Consider the following 17,429-nt stretch of genomic DNA (forward strand, 5'->3'; position numbering starts at 1 on the left):
TTAGGGTCCTCAAGTAGTAACTATGAAACTTGTAAGAATGAATGAAGCTGGAACTAATGTCCCAGGAAAAATAATTTAAAATCTAGCCGCAATCTATTTATATAAGGTTTTATGTACCTAAGAATCCTAAGAAGGAAACCATAATAGTAAAATATAGAAGAAAATAAAGAACAGATTAAAACCACTTAATTTTTAATTAAAATGCTATATAGGGCAATAGCATATTCTCCTACCATCTTTGAATACAGTAATGCTGACTTTTATTTCTAAAAACAACAAGAACACTGGGCACAGGAACACAAACCTGTAGTCCCAGCTATACAAGAGGTTGAGGCAGGAGGATAACTTGAATCTAGGAGTTCAAGGCCAGACTTGGCAACCAGGCAAGACTTAATCACAAAAAGAAAAACAAAAACAAAATCCTGAGAAAACAGTTCTGAGTTTAAAAAAATTACGATAGGCTATTTTCCCTCTAAAATAAGTTACAACATGATGTTATACTCAGAAAAAAACCCATTATATTTCCTCATTAGAATTAAATATCCAGGGGCTGGAAAGATGGCTCAGTGGTAGAGCACTTGCCTTGCATGCATGAGGCCCTGGGTTCAATTCCTCAGCACCACATAAGCAAAAAGAAAAAAGCAGGAAGTGGTGCTGTGGCTCAAGTGGTAGAGTGCTAGCCTTGAGCTGAAGAGCTGAGGGACAGCACCCAGGCCCAGAGTTCAGGCCCCACGATCAGATCCCCCCCCCCCAAAAAAAAAGAATTAAATATCCAATTTTTAATTAGGGTCTTATATCCTAGTATTATATTATATCCTAGTTATTATTATATCCTAGTTACCAAACAAAACTGTTGTTATTCTATCTCCCAGCTAAACATTAAAGATAGCAGTGCTCCAGAAAAGACTGTAGCCCACCTGAGATCATTCACACATCCAAGACCGCTGCCTTACCTTTCCTTTGGCATGAGGAATGCCCAAAGGACATTGATGAACTCCACCTAACAAAGCAGCCATTGCAAAACTATATCCACTAACAGCTTCAGGTGAAGTTTTCAAGTTGTTGAGCCGCTCTGCACACCTGTCTAGAAATGGTGTCAACTGGAAAGGTAGTGCCACAGCCACACAGCGCAAGCACCAAGCAGCAGCAAGCCGGGCAGCCATGCTGGGGTGAAGAAGCACTGAAGTCACGATCTCCAGAAGTCCTAAAAAGAAATCCTCAGAACATCACTCCATACTAATGAAATATGGTTTCAGAAACCAAAAGCTATGTGTGACATAACCACTAAAATAATAATCACCATGATTTCACAGTTTCACAGTTTTGCCAAAACACCATTTTTATGGTTCATAAGTACTATAAAGAAGCCTTTTACAGAGAACACAGTACAACTGTGTCCAATAAAATTAAAAGGGGATATATAAAATTAAATCTTCAGCAAATTTTAATCAATTCTTAGAAACAATTCTCCTGACAGTTCTTGATTTTTTTCCCTAAGCTTTATTTTATTCAGTATTTATTTAATTCAGTTTTTCCTATAGCAGGGAAAATTAACCTAATAATCTAAACTACTTATTACATTAATAAGTAAGCAATCAGTAGTCAAATATTAACCATATATATGACTTGAACCATGGTACAAAAGCGTTTTGGCCAATGATTAGATATCATACCTATAGATGCTTCCTGAATAAGAGGAGAGGCTGTAGCATTCAGGCTCTGCACCAGGCTTCCAAGTTCCTGGAGAGCACAGACCATCACGTGCTGGCTTGCTGCAATATCTGCTGCTCCAGATTTGTTTTCACTACTAGTATCATTCACTACTGCTTCTGGAAATATAAAATCATGTGTCTGATGTGGGTAGTTGAATTGCAATATAATTTTTTGGTCTACACAATTTGTACTTTTATTAAAACCACCTTCGTGTTAAAAAAAACTATGCAGGTTTTGCTTAGGAAGAACTTGAATAACTAAGTGATGGAATGACTATAATAAACCACTGTTCAATGAATTCTTGACAATAGCAAAAAATATGTCAGCTATTCAATAACTATGACACTTAAAACAAGGACACTTCTTAGATTTCTTTACAGGTGTGTACTTGGATAGAAGGAATAAGATCTATAACATCCTATAGTAAGGTAGCATTTAAAACTATAGCTGCCAGACATTGGTGGCTCATGTCTGTAATCCTAGCTACTCAGGAGGCTGAGATCTGAGGATCATGGTTCAAAGCCAGTCCGGGCAGGAAAGTCCATGAGACTCTTAGCTCCAATAAACCACCAGAAAACCTGAAGTGGAGCTGTGGCTCAAGTGGTAGAGCACTTGCCTTGAGTAAGAGCTCAGTGGCCAGAGTTCAAGCCCCACAACTGACAAAAACAACAACGAAAAAAAAAACACAAAAAAATCTATTGTTAACAACAATATCCTATCAGGGCTAATAACCATGTATAATTGCTCCTCTCTAATTTTTTTTTTTTTTGTTTCCCAGTTGTGGGGCTGACCTCTGGGCCTGGTGCTGTCCCTCAGCTCTTCAACTCAAGGCTAGTGCCCTACCACTTGAGCCACAGCACTACTTCTGGCTTTTTTCTGCTTATGTGGTGCTGAGGACTCAAACCCAGGGCCTCATGCGTGCAAGGCAAGCACTCTACCACTGAGCCAACTTCCCAGCCCCTCTCTAAATTTTTATATTGGACTATTATCAAGTTTAGGGGAAAATATGTGTTTATTAAACAAGAGATTCTAAGCAGGAAGTTCACAATAGATCAAACCAATGTGCTGCTGCATTTCAGGAGAATTGTAAAATCAGTACAGACACTAGAAATAAAACAGAAAATCTAACTTTACATATACACATTCACATTTGTAAAACTCCACTATAATTACTGTTTTAATAACAGAGTACCCAATAAGAATTACTATGAAAACAGTCCAGAAAGAAATAAAATAAGAAAATTTATTTGAACTTTAAAACTCCATTGTTATTATAGACTGTTTTAACCTGAGTACCCAGTAAGAATGAAAACAGTCAGGAAAGGTATTAAGATCTATTAAAAAGTAATAACAATAATAGTAATCCCAGCACCTGAAAGACTAAGGAAGGAGTATTGAAGCTTGGCTTGGGTTACATACCAAGACTGTCTTAATAAAAGAAAAAAAGAAGGAAGAGGAGGGGGACCACTAAAACATTCTCTGATGTTGTCTTACCTACTGCTTTCATTTGTTTTCCAATAGCTTGGCAGATCTCCTTAGCAGCTGCTATCTGGGCTTTCTCACCCAACAAACTGCCCACAGTGGCTCTCAAGATGAAGGATACACATCGTCTTGAGTATACAGCCTCCACATGTGTTTGTGTTGCCCGAGGATGGGAAACCAGATCAAGTACGTGGGACAAAAACGTAGCAAAGCTACGCTCCAACCACTGACCACCCAGTGTTGTTACAAAAACAACATATGCCTATGAACACATTAAAACACAACTTCAGATTCCTCTATACAAATGAGGAAGCAATTATAATAAATAATGGCAGCATCCGAAACAAATTATACTGAGGAAAATCATATCAAAACGGAGAAAACTGAATTGGGTATGGTGGCTCATGTCTGTAATCCTATGCAGGAGTCAGAGGCAGAATGGATGAGAGTTGGAGGCAAAGTTAGTAATAACTTATCTAAAAAAGAAAATTACAAAAGGTACTGAAGGTGCTAGAGATGGACTCAAGTGGCAGAATGCTTGCCTGAGGCCCTATGTTCAATTTTGAATAGTTCAAAGACAGAGAATGAGAGCGAGAGTGTGTGCATGAGAGAGAGACAGAAACAGAGATTGAAAGTGAAAAATTTTAGAACTTCTAGTACAGCAATTACTGGTATTCTTTATTAAAATAAATCTTAGGAAAAGAGTTTTATGAAGAACATAGAGTAGTGAGGGCAGAAGGAAAGCTAAATTTGCTCCAGCGATCAGTAAGGCAACAGGATAAAGATAAAACTTTTTTTTTTTTTTTTTTTTTTTGCTAGTCCTGGGGCTTGAACTCCGGGCCTGGGCATTGTCCCTGAGCTTCTTTTGCTCAAGGCTAGCACTCTACCACTTGAGCCATAGCACCACTTCCAGCCTTTTCTGTTGATGTCATACTGAGGAACTGAACCCAGAGTTTCTTGCATGCTAGGTAAGCACTCTACCACTAAGCCACATTCCAAACCCCAGATAAAAACTTCTTATCCTAAATAAACATCAACTTATCGGTGTAGTGCATTTAAGACTTTCTTTATAGCATACTTGTTTCAGGGACAAGATGTAGTTTACTTTGCTTTAGGGACAAAATGTAGGTGTGGCAACTAAGATCATGAAGATCTATTTCATTTTATTAGGTACTAATTATTATCAAATCATTAAGTGTAACTTTTTTTTTTTTTTTGGTGCCAATACTGAGCTGTGAACTCAGAGTCTAGAGCTCTCACTCAGCTTTCCTCAGCTTTCTTTCATTCATGGTTGTCACTCTACCACTTGAGCCATATTTTCATTTCAAGCTTTTTGCTCATTAACTGGAGATAAAAGTATTACAGATTCCTCTGCTCAGGCTGACTTAGGACACTGATTCTCTGATTTAAGACTCCTGAGTTAAGTAGGATTATAGGCACAAGCTATGTGCACCAGCTTGTGACATCTCGTTTAAATTCTTTTTCTTTTTTCTTTTTTAGGTCTGAACGTGGGACTCTAACTCTGTACCTAATTCTTTCATTCACTGGCTAGTGCTCTACCAACTGAGCCATGCCTCCAACCCCATTAATGTAAATTATTTTGAAACTACATTACATGTGAGATTTAATCTTATAATTACACTGGAGGTTCATCAATGATACTGTATATAATCAAAACAGAGATAAATTATTTTTAGCTATAAGGTCATTGAAGAATATGAGTTTAATGCCTCAAGCTACCAACATCTGAATACTGATTTACCTTATATCTCATCTGTCTCCAAGTAAAACCTGGGAAATTTTGTTTGGTATGTAGTGAATATAGTGGACACAGACTTATTTAGAAGAACCTATTGTTCCATATAAACACTCAATTTGGAACTTTAATTCATTCATTTGGTACCAGAAACTTTTGAAAGAAAGAAGACAATATTAAAAATCTGTGTGAACTATTACTTGGCAACAGTCTGAATACAATATATATGAATATAGTACAAACCTGTGTGACTCCCACTCTTACTTCACGATTAACAGACCCTCCAACTTTTAACATTTCTCCACCACTTTTTAAGAAACCAGACCCTCCACGAAGAAATCCTGTGGCCATGAGTTCTAAGACTTCATCAAATGTTGCTCGTTTCACATTTTGACGCATTACTTTAAGAAAAAAAAGTGAATTCATAAGCAAATGTTTCTGAAGTGAAATCTGCATTAATCACATTTTTAATACTTTAGCTTAAAATTTCAACAAATTATTTTTAAGAATACTACAAGGGGCATAGGGCCATTAAGTTTTCTGATCATCTTAAAATTCACAATGTACTTGTAAACCTGAACTCAATTCTGAAGCCAAAAAAAAAGCTAGAAAAACAAGACATTAAAAAATAGAGCAATTTGATAAATCCATGTCCAATAGTCTAATAATGATGATCAACCTGTATAACACAACAAAGATAAGGCAGACCCTCTTATTTACCAACTGACAGGGATACAAAATGACATTTCTTTGTGAAGTTCATGGTCTTCATTTCAGTCCAATGGATTAAAATGCAACTGAGAATGCAACCAACTTTCATCCCTAGTATCCGCTGCATAGTGTATGTAAGTTCTTTCACACAAAGGAACAAACACAACCCTTGCAAAAAATTATAAAGAGGGCATATAGAACCCATGGTAAAGTATATAGGAATTGGAATCTAACTGCCTGGGTTAAGGATTTCAGTTTTCACACTTAGAAAACTTTTTTTGTGTGTGTTCCAAAACTGGGGCTTGAACTCAAATTCTGGGCTCTCAATTAACTTTTACTCTCAAGGCTGGCTCTCTACCATGTCCAATAGAACAATGTTTAAAACACGTTACAAAATCTTGTGGAGTCTATTTCTTATCTATAAAATAGGAATAACAGTGGTACTTAAAATGTATAAGACTTTGGGAGGTTAAATAAAGCAATTACATAATTTGTTTAAGTGTCTGACATAAAGCACTTAAAATGGTACATCATTCTTTTTTTTTTTGGGGGGGGGGTCCAGTCGTGGGGCCTGAACTCTGGGCCTGGGCGCTGTCCCTCAGCTCTTCAGCTCAAGGCTAACACTCTACCACTTCCACAGCACCACTTCCGGCTTTTTTTTCTGCTTATGTGGTGCTGAGGAATCGAATCCAGGGCCTCATGCATGCAAGGCAAGCGCTCTACCACTGAGCCACCTTCCCAGCCCTGGTACATCATTCTTATCATCTAGTGAAATTATTATCAATAAAAATTAAAAAACCAAAGCTCAGAGAAATTACATAGTGTCTCACATGTAAGAAACATAAACCTACCTAAACCTTAATCTTACTCTTTTTCCACCATACATTGGTGGGGTAGGGTTAATAACAACAGCAGAGCTAGAGTCCCTCAGCATTTGCGGTGGGTATGCGTTATTAGTATGTTCCACATCTTACTCTAACTATCCCTGAAACATGTCCAGGGAAGTGTGAGACAGAGAAGTCACTTGAAAAATATCAGTGGTGGGTTCAGGGTATGGCTCAGTTGGGAGAGCACCAGCCCATGAAAAAGCATCAGGTACTGAGTTTGAGTCCTAGTCTCACACACACAAAAATTAGTACTGCCTGATTCAATAATGGTCTGAGAAAAACAGAAAATTAGTATTGCAGGAAAACTAGGAAATTTCCAGAAACTGAAAGTAAAAAATTAGAACATAAAGTGTTAGAATTTAATACCCTTAAACATTATACAAAACCATTTCATAAATCTTACTTGTTCAAGTCCCACCAAATTTCTAAATATTGTTTTGTATATTACTGTCACAAAAAATTCTTAATAATATCAAGAAAATGCCATTTGAGTTCCTTCATTTAATGCTAAAGAAATCTAGCAATTTAAATCCTCTGAGGTGACTGGCCTACAAGAAATAACTAATTTAGAAGAAAATATTCTATAATCCTTTCAGTATCTGTTAGAGAATATATCAGAAGTTGACAAACAATACCTGTTGCCTGTTTTGGCATCAAGGCTGTAGCCATGACTGTTCCTAACAGTTTAGATACTGCCACTCGTACCCCATAATTTGAGTTTTCCAAAGCCTTAAAGCAGAGAGTGGCTATGTTTTCCAGTTCAGCAGTCCACATAAATACAGCTTCATTTTGTAGTTCCAGGAGGCACTGAAAATAAAAACAAAAATGAACCCTAGAACTTCTGCTTCCAGAAATGGAGTAACAGAACCAGATTCACGCTCTCTCCTGAAATAAAACAACTGGGCAAAATCTATTAAACAACAGTTCTCAAGATACTGGAAAATCAAAAACTGTACACCAAAATTCCTCATGGACAAAAATGTTCAACTTTAAGCAACTCTAACAATATACAAAAACAATCAATACATCATGACTAAGTGCAGTTTATCCTAGGAATGCAAAGTTGCTTAAAATCTTCAACATAGTAGCAAAAGCCTAAAAAGAAAAATCTTACAATCATCTCCATAAATGCTAAAAAAGAAATTTAAGAGAATTCAAGTAAATTTAGGTAAATTTAAACAAGATTAATAGATTGTGTCAATATCCTGGTTTATACACTGTACTATACTTCTGAAATATATCATTGGGAGGATCTGTTTCAAGCCAGCTAGGACAAAGTTAGCAAAACACCTTATCTTAAAAACAAACATAAGGGGTGGGAAGATGGCTCAGTGGTAGAGTGCTTGCCTTGCATGCATGAAGCCCTGGGTTCGATTCCTCAGCACCACATAAGCAAAAAGAAAAAAGCCAGAAGTGGTGCTGTGGCTCAAGTGGCAGAGCGCTAGCCTTGGGCTGAAGAGCTGATGGACAGTGCCCAGGCCCGGAGTTCAGGCCCCACGACCGGACCAAAAAAAACAACAACAAAAAAACATAAACAAAAGAGCTAGAATATAGCTTGAATGAAAGAGCACTTGACTAACAAGCTCCAGTCAACATACTCAATCCCCTTTACCACCAAAAAAAAAAAAAAAAAAAAAAGAGCAGTAGAAAATGAAAATATAGCTTATGGATTGAAAAAAAGAACAGGTCACAAACTGAAAGAAAATATTACAAATCATTTATCTACTAAAGAACATATTTTAAAAACCTATAAAGCACTATTAAAACTCAACAAAAACTGAAAGCAATGGATAAAAAAATCTGAATAGATTGGGATTGGGGGGGAGGGGAGAGGCTGGGAAGGGATGTGAAGGGTAAACCAAAGGAGGAGGGTGCAATGCTTGGTAAGAAATGTACGCATTATCCTGCCCATGTAATTGTAACCCCTCTGTACAGTATGTTCACAAATAAAGTAAAATTAAATTTAAAAAAATCTGAATAGCCCTTCAAAGAAGATATAAATGGCAAACACCTGAAAATATTCTATCATCAGTCATCATGGATATGCAAATTAAGCCACAATGAGTTACTTATATCTATTACAATCGCTAAAAATGAAAGATTCTCAGTAATATATGGGCAGTGAAAATGCAGAAGAAATGATGGAATGTAAAATGGTGGAAATATAAAATGGCGCAGGTACTTCTGAAAATAAGTAGTTTCTTTAAAAATCATACCATATGATTCAACTACTCCATTCTAAGTATTTACTCAAATGAAATGAAAGAGTATATCCATGCACAGATTTTTGAGGACATCTGTGTGTGGGGGGCAGGGGGGAGAGGGGAGGTATAAAGTAGTCAAAACTAGAGGTTACTCACTCATAATAGGTAATGGACCAAGTGAATATGGTATATCTATACAATGAAATAGTACTTAACAAAAAAAGTATGAACTACTGATACATGCAACAATACAAGTGAAGCTCAAAATAATGATGCTGTGAAAGAAACCAGAAAACCATATATGTACAAAGCAGTATATATCATATAATTCCACCTATATGTAATTCTAGACAGTGAAACTAATGCATAATAAAAACATGTTCATAATTTAAAAATTAAAAGAAAACAGTCATTGACTATTAAAAAGCAAGTAGGGTAAGGGCCAATATTATAAACTGGCACTGACCTTGGCCACTGCACACCGTACAGCCATAGATCTGTCAGTCAAGAGGGACCGGGCATTCTTGTAAATATCACGATGAGAGGAAGCTGCTGCACCACCCAATCCATTTAGGACTTTCTGTAGACTCATTAAGATTTCACTTCGCCCTTGAGACTAAACATGTACATAAAGAAATCTTTAAAACTATATTGTACCTTGGGGAAGGGAGGGAGGGAGGGGATGGTAGGGGGAAAACAATGGAGGGGGTAACAATGTTCAAGAGGAAGTGTACTCATTACCTCACTCATGTAACTGTAACCCTCTGTATAGTATCTTTACAATAAAAAAATTTAAAAAAAAACTATATTGTAAAATAAATTCCATATTAAATGGAACATACCAGACATATCATTTCTCTCAGATGAATTATCTTACCTCCAAATGTAACAGTAAGTAATCAAAGATAAAATATTCTAAAAGCAGCTGAAGAATTAATTTCCATTAAATATTATTGGAGAAATTAGGATACAAGTAAACATGTTTCAATGTTACATGACATACTGAAAAAAATACATTAATAATGTGAAGAGATTTAAAGGCTTCAATATTACATCTTAAGGGTTCAAACTTTCAGAATATAAAACATTAAGTAGTTATGTAATATAAGCCATCCTAAAGAGGAAGAAAAAAACATCCAATACAACTTGTCATAACTCAGTCAACCTCTTGATTCTGGTATTAATCAGAATACAGAATCTTATTCTTTTTTCTTTTTTTTTTTTTTGGGTCCGGTCGTGGGGCCTGAACTCTGGGCCTGGGCGCTGTCCCTCAGCTCTTCAGCTCAAGGCTAGCGCTCTACCACTATGAGCCATAGCGCCACTTCCGGCTTTTTTCTTTTTGCTTATGTGGTGCTGAGGAATCGAACCCAGGGCCTCGAGCATGCAAGGCAAGCTCTCTACCACTGAGCCACCTTCCCAGCCCTCTTATTCTTATTTTTAAAGTATACTTTAAAGGTATATTATGGTACTTTAGGTCAGGGACTATGTCTTATTCATCATTGTATGCCTAATGCCTGTCAATATGTCCCTAATTCTTACTTAATTAAAAACAAGCAAAAAACAGACAAATGGTGCCAAGGAAAGCTATTCACTTGAGAAATTTTCACTTTTCTGGACAAAAGAAGCAGATTCAGAGTCTAGCTTAGTCTATTTTTTGGTCAACCTAACATTGGCGGGAATTTATGGGAGTAACACCAAACCAACAGGACAAAACAGAACTATTTTTACTTGATCTTAGCAGTCAGGAGTTGTACTGTGTGTCCCTCTCAAAAGTAAGTTAACGGGCTGGGAAGGTGGCTCAGTGGTAGAGCGCTTGCCTTGCATGCATGAGGCCCTGGGTTCGATTCCTCAGCACCACATAAGCAAAAAGAAAAAAGCCGGAAGTGGCGCTGTGGCTCAAGTGGTAGAGCGCTAGCCTTGAGCTGAAGAGCTGAGGGACAGCGCCCAGGCCCAGAGTTCAGGCCCCACGACTGGACCCAAAAAAATAAAAATTTAAAAAAAAAAAAAAAAAGTAAGTTAACAAAATGGGCACCAGTGGCTCACACCTGTAATCCTAGCTACTCAGGAGGCTGAGATCTGAGGATTTAGGTTCAAAGCCAGTCCGGACAGTAAAGTCCCCATGAGACTCTTATCTCCAACTAATCATTCAAAAACCAGAAGTGGCACTGTGGCTCAAGTGGTAGCACGCTAGTCTTGAGCTGCAGAGCTCAGGGACAGTGCTGAGGACCAGAGTTGAAGCCCAACAACCGACCAAAAGAAAAGCAAGTTAACATTTTAAACACTTGTACAGTGTGAATGCAACTTATCGGGGAACAGAATCTTTGCAGATAAGATCAAATAAAGATGTCATACTTGATTAGGAAAGAAATTAATCCAAATACTAATATGATTATAAAACAAGACAAACTTGTTTGTGACAAATAAGGCAGAGACTAGAAAATACGTCTACACACCAAGAAAGACTAGGGACTTACAGCAACAATTAGGAGCTAAGAAAGAAAGGAAGTATTCTTCTCCTAAGCTTTCAAAGGAAGCATGGTCCTGCTGACACTAGAATTCTGGCATCTAGAGTCTATAACTGCGAGACAAACATTTCTGAAATCTTAAATCACTCAATTTGTGGTAATTTATTATAGCTAAATTGATATACTAGGTTCAGCACAAAAAATAAAATGCTAACCAAAAAATAAAGCTAAGTGAAAAATAAAAAACTAAAATTTCCCTAAAATTTAAGTTACCATACATAAAAACAAAGAGCATATGATAATCTGAAACTGCTTTCTTGCTCAGCAATGAGTACCACATAATGACAAAAAGAAAGCAAAATTTTTAAGACATCTAGCTCTTGCCACAAGCAAAATATTCAAATAGTATTTGTTATACAACTTACCTCTGCATTTTTCAGAGATTTCAAAAGATTATTCACTGTTTCTGGAAATGCACTACCTAATATTCTCCCCATTTTTTCATAAAATGCTCCAACACAAGCCACTGCAGCTCTGTAAAAACATTTTCACTGGTTATTATTCAGATTAATACTACAATTTTTTCATTACATTTTTCTCATTTTCAGAAGACGGTCTGGATTTCTCTAGGGTACTTTTGCCTATAATCTTTAATTAATTTTCAACTTCAAGAAACACCTAACTTACTCTTTATAATTACAACAAATGCTATAGTTGATTAAAATCACATTCTTGATAAGTATGCAAAATAAGTATATATGTACAAAATAAATGAAAACCATATGTTAAGAAGAAATTTTCCTTCTATGAAGACTTCCAAATTATATCAATCCACAGTGATCCCTTTTTCTTTCATTATATCTCACACTCAATGTTAAGCACTCATTTGATTAAACTATTTGTCCACTGTGTTATGACTTGGCTGTTTGTATGCTCTGTCTTATCTTGCCAGTGGACATGTAAACACCAAGAATATATTTTATACATTTGTATTACTCATAAGACCTGCCATTTAAGTAATTAGCACATTTAAATAATATGTTATTATTTCTAAACTGTACAATTTCATCTCCATTACTTTTAGTGAAACACTTGGCTCTGGATAAGAAATATAGTAACACATCTCTTCAGGAACAAGGAAGCAACTCCATCACTTACATCAAGTAAGTGAACACCTGGGAGCTTAGCAGAGAGGTAACAGAAAGACAATGGTTAAGAACATATCATTAAACTTTTGTAAATCTACACCTATAATCCTATAACCTGCAATGTAATAGCCATGTGACTTAAGCAAGTTACTCTATAGTTGAGAAAGGTCAAAAAAATTTTGGTCATAATCATACACATAATAAGTAGTAGAATCAAGAAATCAATTGCTGTGTTTTTTATTCCAAATCTCATGTTGTTTTCTTAACACTCTACAAGCTGACAATAAAGTTAAAAATGACAGATGTCCCATACCAGAATATATTGCAGAATTTTTAAGTAGAACCTCTGAATCTACTAAAAAATACACAAATGTTTGATATATAATAAATTCTATTTAACCAGCACCGCAAAATTATGTGTTTACAATGAATCAAAGAAAGTTTGGATAAATGGGGGACTGCATTAAACTTTTAGCAGAGCTTCTACCTGGCAAAGAACATAACAAGCAAGATAAATAGAAAGCCCACAGATTGGGAGAAGATTTCTTCACTAGCCATACAACAGACAAAGGTCTCATATCTAAAATAATACTTAGAGCTCAAAAAATTAAATTCCCCAAAAACAAGTTCCCAAAGAAACAATTACCCCATTAACAAGTGGGCTAAAAACTTAAAAAGAGGGCTAGGAAGGTTGCTCAGTGGTAGAGCTCTTGCCTTGCATGCATGAGGCCCTGGGTTCGATTCCTCAGCACCACATAAGCAAAAAGAAAAAAGCCGGAAGTGGCGCTGTGGCTCAAGTGGTAGAGCGCTAGCCTTGAGCTGAAGAGCTGAGGGACAGTGCCCAGGCCCAGAGTTCAGGCCCCACGACCAAACCCCCCTCCCCCCACAAAACAAAAACAAAACAAAAGAGACTTAAAAAGAGACTTCTCTAAAAAGGAAATAAAAATGGCCAACAGATACACATGAAGAAATGCTCAACATGTATGGCCATAAAAGAAACACAAATCTAAACAACATTAATTCCACCTTACCCCAGTTAGAATGGCCATTATTAAGAAATCTAAAAACAACAGATGTTGGCAGGCATGTGGCCAAAAGAGAACACTACTACACTGTTGGTGGGACTACAAACTTGTTCAGCTACTCTAGAAAGCAGTATGGAGGTTCCTCAAAAGACTAAAGTAAAGCTCCTCTATGACACAGCAATTCCACTCCTAGGCATTTACCCAAATGAACAACAACAAGGCTACACTAAAGCTACCACCACAACCATGTTCATTGCAGCACTACACTAAAGCTACCAGCACAACCATGTTCATTGCAGCATTACTTATTATAGCTAAGATATGGAACCAACTCAGATAGCCCTCAGTAGATGAATGGATCAAGAAGATGTGGTATATAGACACAATGGAGTTCTATGCTTCCATCAGAAAAAATGACATTTTTTGTCCCATTTGTAAGGAAATGGAAAGACCTGGAAAAAATTATATCAAGTAAGCCAGGCACAAAGAAAACTAGGTTGCATGCTGTCCCTATTTTGTAATAACTAGAATATGTCTATGATATTCTTAACAGAGGATCTCAATAGCCCAATTATTAAGTGCATAGGACTATATATAACGAAGTATTTCAAAGCCGGGCACCGGTGGCTCACACTTGTAATCCTAGCTACTCAGGAGGCTGAGATCTGAGGATCGAGGTTCAAAGCCAGGCCAGGCAGGAAAGTCCGTGAGACTTTGATCTGCAATAAATCAGTAGAAAACCAGAAGTGGCACTGTGGATCAAGCGGTAGAGCACTCGCCTTGAGCTGAAGAGCACAGGGACAGTGCTCAAGCATCACGACCAACAACAACAACAAAAAAAAACGAACTCCAAAAGGTTCTTTTTTTTTTTTTTTTTTTGGGTCCGGTTGTGGGGCTTGAACTCTGGGCCTGGGCACTGTCCCTCAGCTCTTCAGCTCAAGGCTAGCACTCTACCACTTGCGCCACAGCGCCACTTCCGGCTTTTTTCTTATGTGGTGCTGAGGAATCGAACCCAGGGCCTTGAGCATGCAAGGCAAGCGCTCTACCACTGAGCCACCTTCCCAGCCCCTCAGTGGTAAAGATTTAAACCATTAAACTATTAACACAGCTTCAAACTCTGTAAACTAGAAAGCACTCTCTAATCTACTCTAAAACCTTTGAGATCTATGTATGTCCCAAATAACACGAAATCTAATTATATCTAGGCAACTGACAACAGACATAAAATTCAGCATCCAGGTGTGGGATAAATTCTGTTTCCTCTGAAAGCTACTACATTGGTTTTGGTTCCTTGAATGTTGATGTTCTAAAGTTGTACCCTTGGCCATATTCTTTTCAAACAATATACTTTCAAAAAAAGTTTTACTCATATTAAAAGGTTCAGTGTACTCTCAAATCTCCATTTTCTGTTCACCCAAACCAGATTCTCAATCCAGATCTCTGACTTCCAGACCAGGACTTCCAACTGCCCACAATACACTGTCACTGGGACATTCCCATTTCTACTACAAAATCAGCATGCTTAAATTGAACTTCTTTAATTTCTCTTTCTGAAAAGTACTATAAGCAGGCCATTTTTGTTTCCTTTAACTACAAAACAAATTGGTAAACTACAGCTAGTAGCCAAACTCGCCAACCATCCAATCTGCCTCATTTTTGTACATAGAATTTTACTAGAAGACAGCCATATTCATTCATTCAGTCAGTCATGTACTGTCTGTGCCAGAGGTAAAAAGCTTCTACAGAGATGTTTAGTTCATAAATACTATTTGTTTCCACAAAGTATGTTGATTCCCAAACAATCAGCCATCTTTCCTCCTTCTATCTTAGCCCCTATCTAACAACCCCTGACAAATTTCATGTATCTTTCTCTGATGGCTCTTACTTGAGAAGCCTTCCTGACATACCCATATCATAAGTAAACTTATTTAGGCATTATTTTCCCTCCCACTATATTCTTCACTGTACTAAAATGATTTTTTTATTTGACTCAGTCATAGGCTTCCCAATAGATGCTATCCTTAAAAATTTTTCTAAACTATATTCGTTCTTAACCCAAACTACAACTATGAATTATGGGCCTATGAGTTAACTTAATCTGAAAGTCAGCAAACTTATAGGGAAAATAGTCTCCATCTCAGTGACTCCAATCTGCCATTCCAATGTGAAAGCATCTACCATGTATATAGGAAGGCATATTCCAATAAAATGTATTTATAAAATGCATTTTGCCTATCCTTACCTCAGTTTTATCACTGAGAAAGTCTTTCCATCTCAGTAAGAATATCTGTATCCAAATTTACCAGAACACCTGTAATACCATTGCTGACACCATATCGATTTTCTTCCTAAATAAGCCTTATTCAGAACTATTTAGAACTGTTACTATTAGCAGTAAGCCTCTAGTTCTTACCTGCCTGGAATCATTATGGTCAAGTAGTCTCCCTAACTCATTTACTATGGAAAAAAAAAAAAAAACAACTTCAAGGGTGCCTGTCAAAGTAGGTACTTACAGTTTTGTTGGTAAGTAGGCTGCAGTGTCATCTTTATTTTTGATAATGTCATTACATTTATCTAGTGTTTGAAAAACTGTAAAAGAATCTCCAATGCTATAAAGGGCTGCAAGATTTTTGGCTAATAATTTTCGTGTAGGTGGTCCAGGTGAACTACTTATTAGTCCAGTTAATTGCTCAACAAGTTTTTTCTGTTTTTCCTTTACATCAGTCTGTTAAATAAAAGAATACCACAATTTAAAAACAACTTTTGTTATCCTCCTGGTAAACACAAAACACTTAAAATTTAAAGAACTCTAATAATTAAAATCTGTATTATATTAAGCATAAAGTATAAATGAAAAAAATTAAAGATACAAAAGTTCAATGAGAAATGATCTACTTTTTACTAAAGTTCTCCTTCCTCTCCAATGGCAAAAAGTTAGCCTCTGATAAAAGTAATTACTCTGACCCAAAGTTTCCAGACCACTAGAATATAAAACAACAAAAGATGCAAAATATTGGTGTATGGACAACTGATACAGTGGACCTCTGCAAGGTTTATCCTATAAACAAAGAGTCAGTAGTTCATAAAATTACGGGTCCGTAAATGAAACCAAAAGAATCTCTGAAGAGATCTAGGCAAAGAAATATAATACCCATAATGAATATCTAAAATTCACTCAATCAAGAAACATTTACAGGGCTGGGAAGGTGGCTCAGTGGTAGAGCACTTGCCTTGCATGCCTGAGGCCTTGGGTTCCATTCCTCAGCACCATATAAGCAAAAAGAAAAAAGCCGGAAGTGGTGTTGTGGCTCAAGTGGTAGAGCGCTAGACTTGAGCTGAAGAGCTGAGGGACAGCGCCCAAGACCAGAGTTCAGGCCCCATGAACCGACCCAAAAACAAAACAAAACAAAGAAACATTTACAGCATGTATCTAACTGTCACACTGAAACACCTTTGTACAAATAATTTATGCTAATTAAAAAATATTGTCCTCTCACTGCTTGCCATGCGCTATTCTAGGCACTGGGAAGTAACAGTTATCAAAACAGAAAAATTCCTAGTCCTCAGAATATTTACATTCTGAAGGGGAAGGAAGAGTTTACCAAATAAATGATTAGTTTAAGTGCTTGTTGTTTATTATATAGATGGCTTAGAAAAGATGTCTGTGAATAATGAAGGAAAGAGCTTTTATCTAAAAGAAAAACATTCCTGAAAGCAGGAACAAGAAGTACAAAAGTTTTTGAGGTAAGAACATGCTTAACCTATCTGAGGACAAGAAGACTAGTTTAGCTGGGGTCAAGTGAGAGAAAATTGCACCAGATGGTCAGAAGGGACCAGAGTGCAGTGTTATACACCAAAGAATGTTGTATTTTATCCTGAGTCAGAGTTGTATAAGAGGAGAAGGGCTATGATATAAATGTTTCAACAGCCTTACTTGGGCTGCCAAGAGTGTGCTATATAGTTTGTGGATGGAACAAAGTGAACAATTAGGTAATCCAGATGAGAAACACAGATGTAAATGATAAGAAATCTGGATAT

The 17,429-nt window shown here is 36.8% G+C and overlaps 1 protein-coding gene across 3 annotated transcripts in view; it reads right to left on the minus strand.

Annotated features, from left to right (window-relative positions):
• The window catches only part of Heatr5b (HEAT repeat containing 5B), a 76,190-nt gene that overhangs the window by 55,349 nt on the left and 3,412 nt on the right, over window positions 1-17,429 (minus strand). For all 3 annotated transcript variants that reach the window (XM_070025369.1, XM_070025370.1, XM_070025371.1), the window contains exons 3-10: window positions 15,905-16,116; window positions 11,644-11,752; window positions 9,220-9,369; window positions 7,185-7,356; window positions 5,195-5,352; window positions 3,208-3,457; window positions 1,674-1,829; window positions 954-1,204 (exon numbers count right to left, since the gene is read on the minus strand). In XM_070025369.1, coding sequence (XP_069881470.1) covers window positions 954-1,204; window positions 1,674-1,829; window positions 3,208-3,457; window positions 5,195-5,352; window positions 7,185-7,356; window positions 9,220-9,369; window positions 11,644-11,752; window positions 15,905-16,116 — 1,458 coding nt within the window. The remainder of the gene's footprint in view (window positions 1-953; window positions 1,205-1,673; window positions 1,830-3,207; window positions 3,458-5,194; window positions 5,353-7,184; window positions 7,357-9,219; window positions 9,370-11,643; window positions 11,753-15,904; window positions 16,117-17,429) is intronic.

Source organism: Dipodomys merriami, unplaced genomic scaffold, assembly GCF_024711535.1.
Source record: "Dipodomys merriami isolate MVZ:Mamm:240054 unplaced genomic scaffold, mDipMer1.0.p SCAF_17, whole genome shotgun sequence".
NCBI lineage: Eukaryota > Metazoa > Chordata > Mammalia > Rodentia > Heteromyidae > Dipodomys > Dipodomys merriami.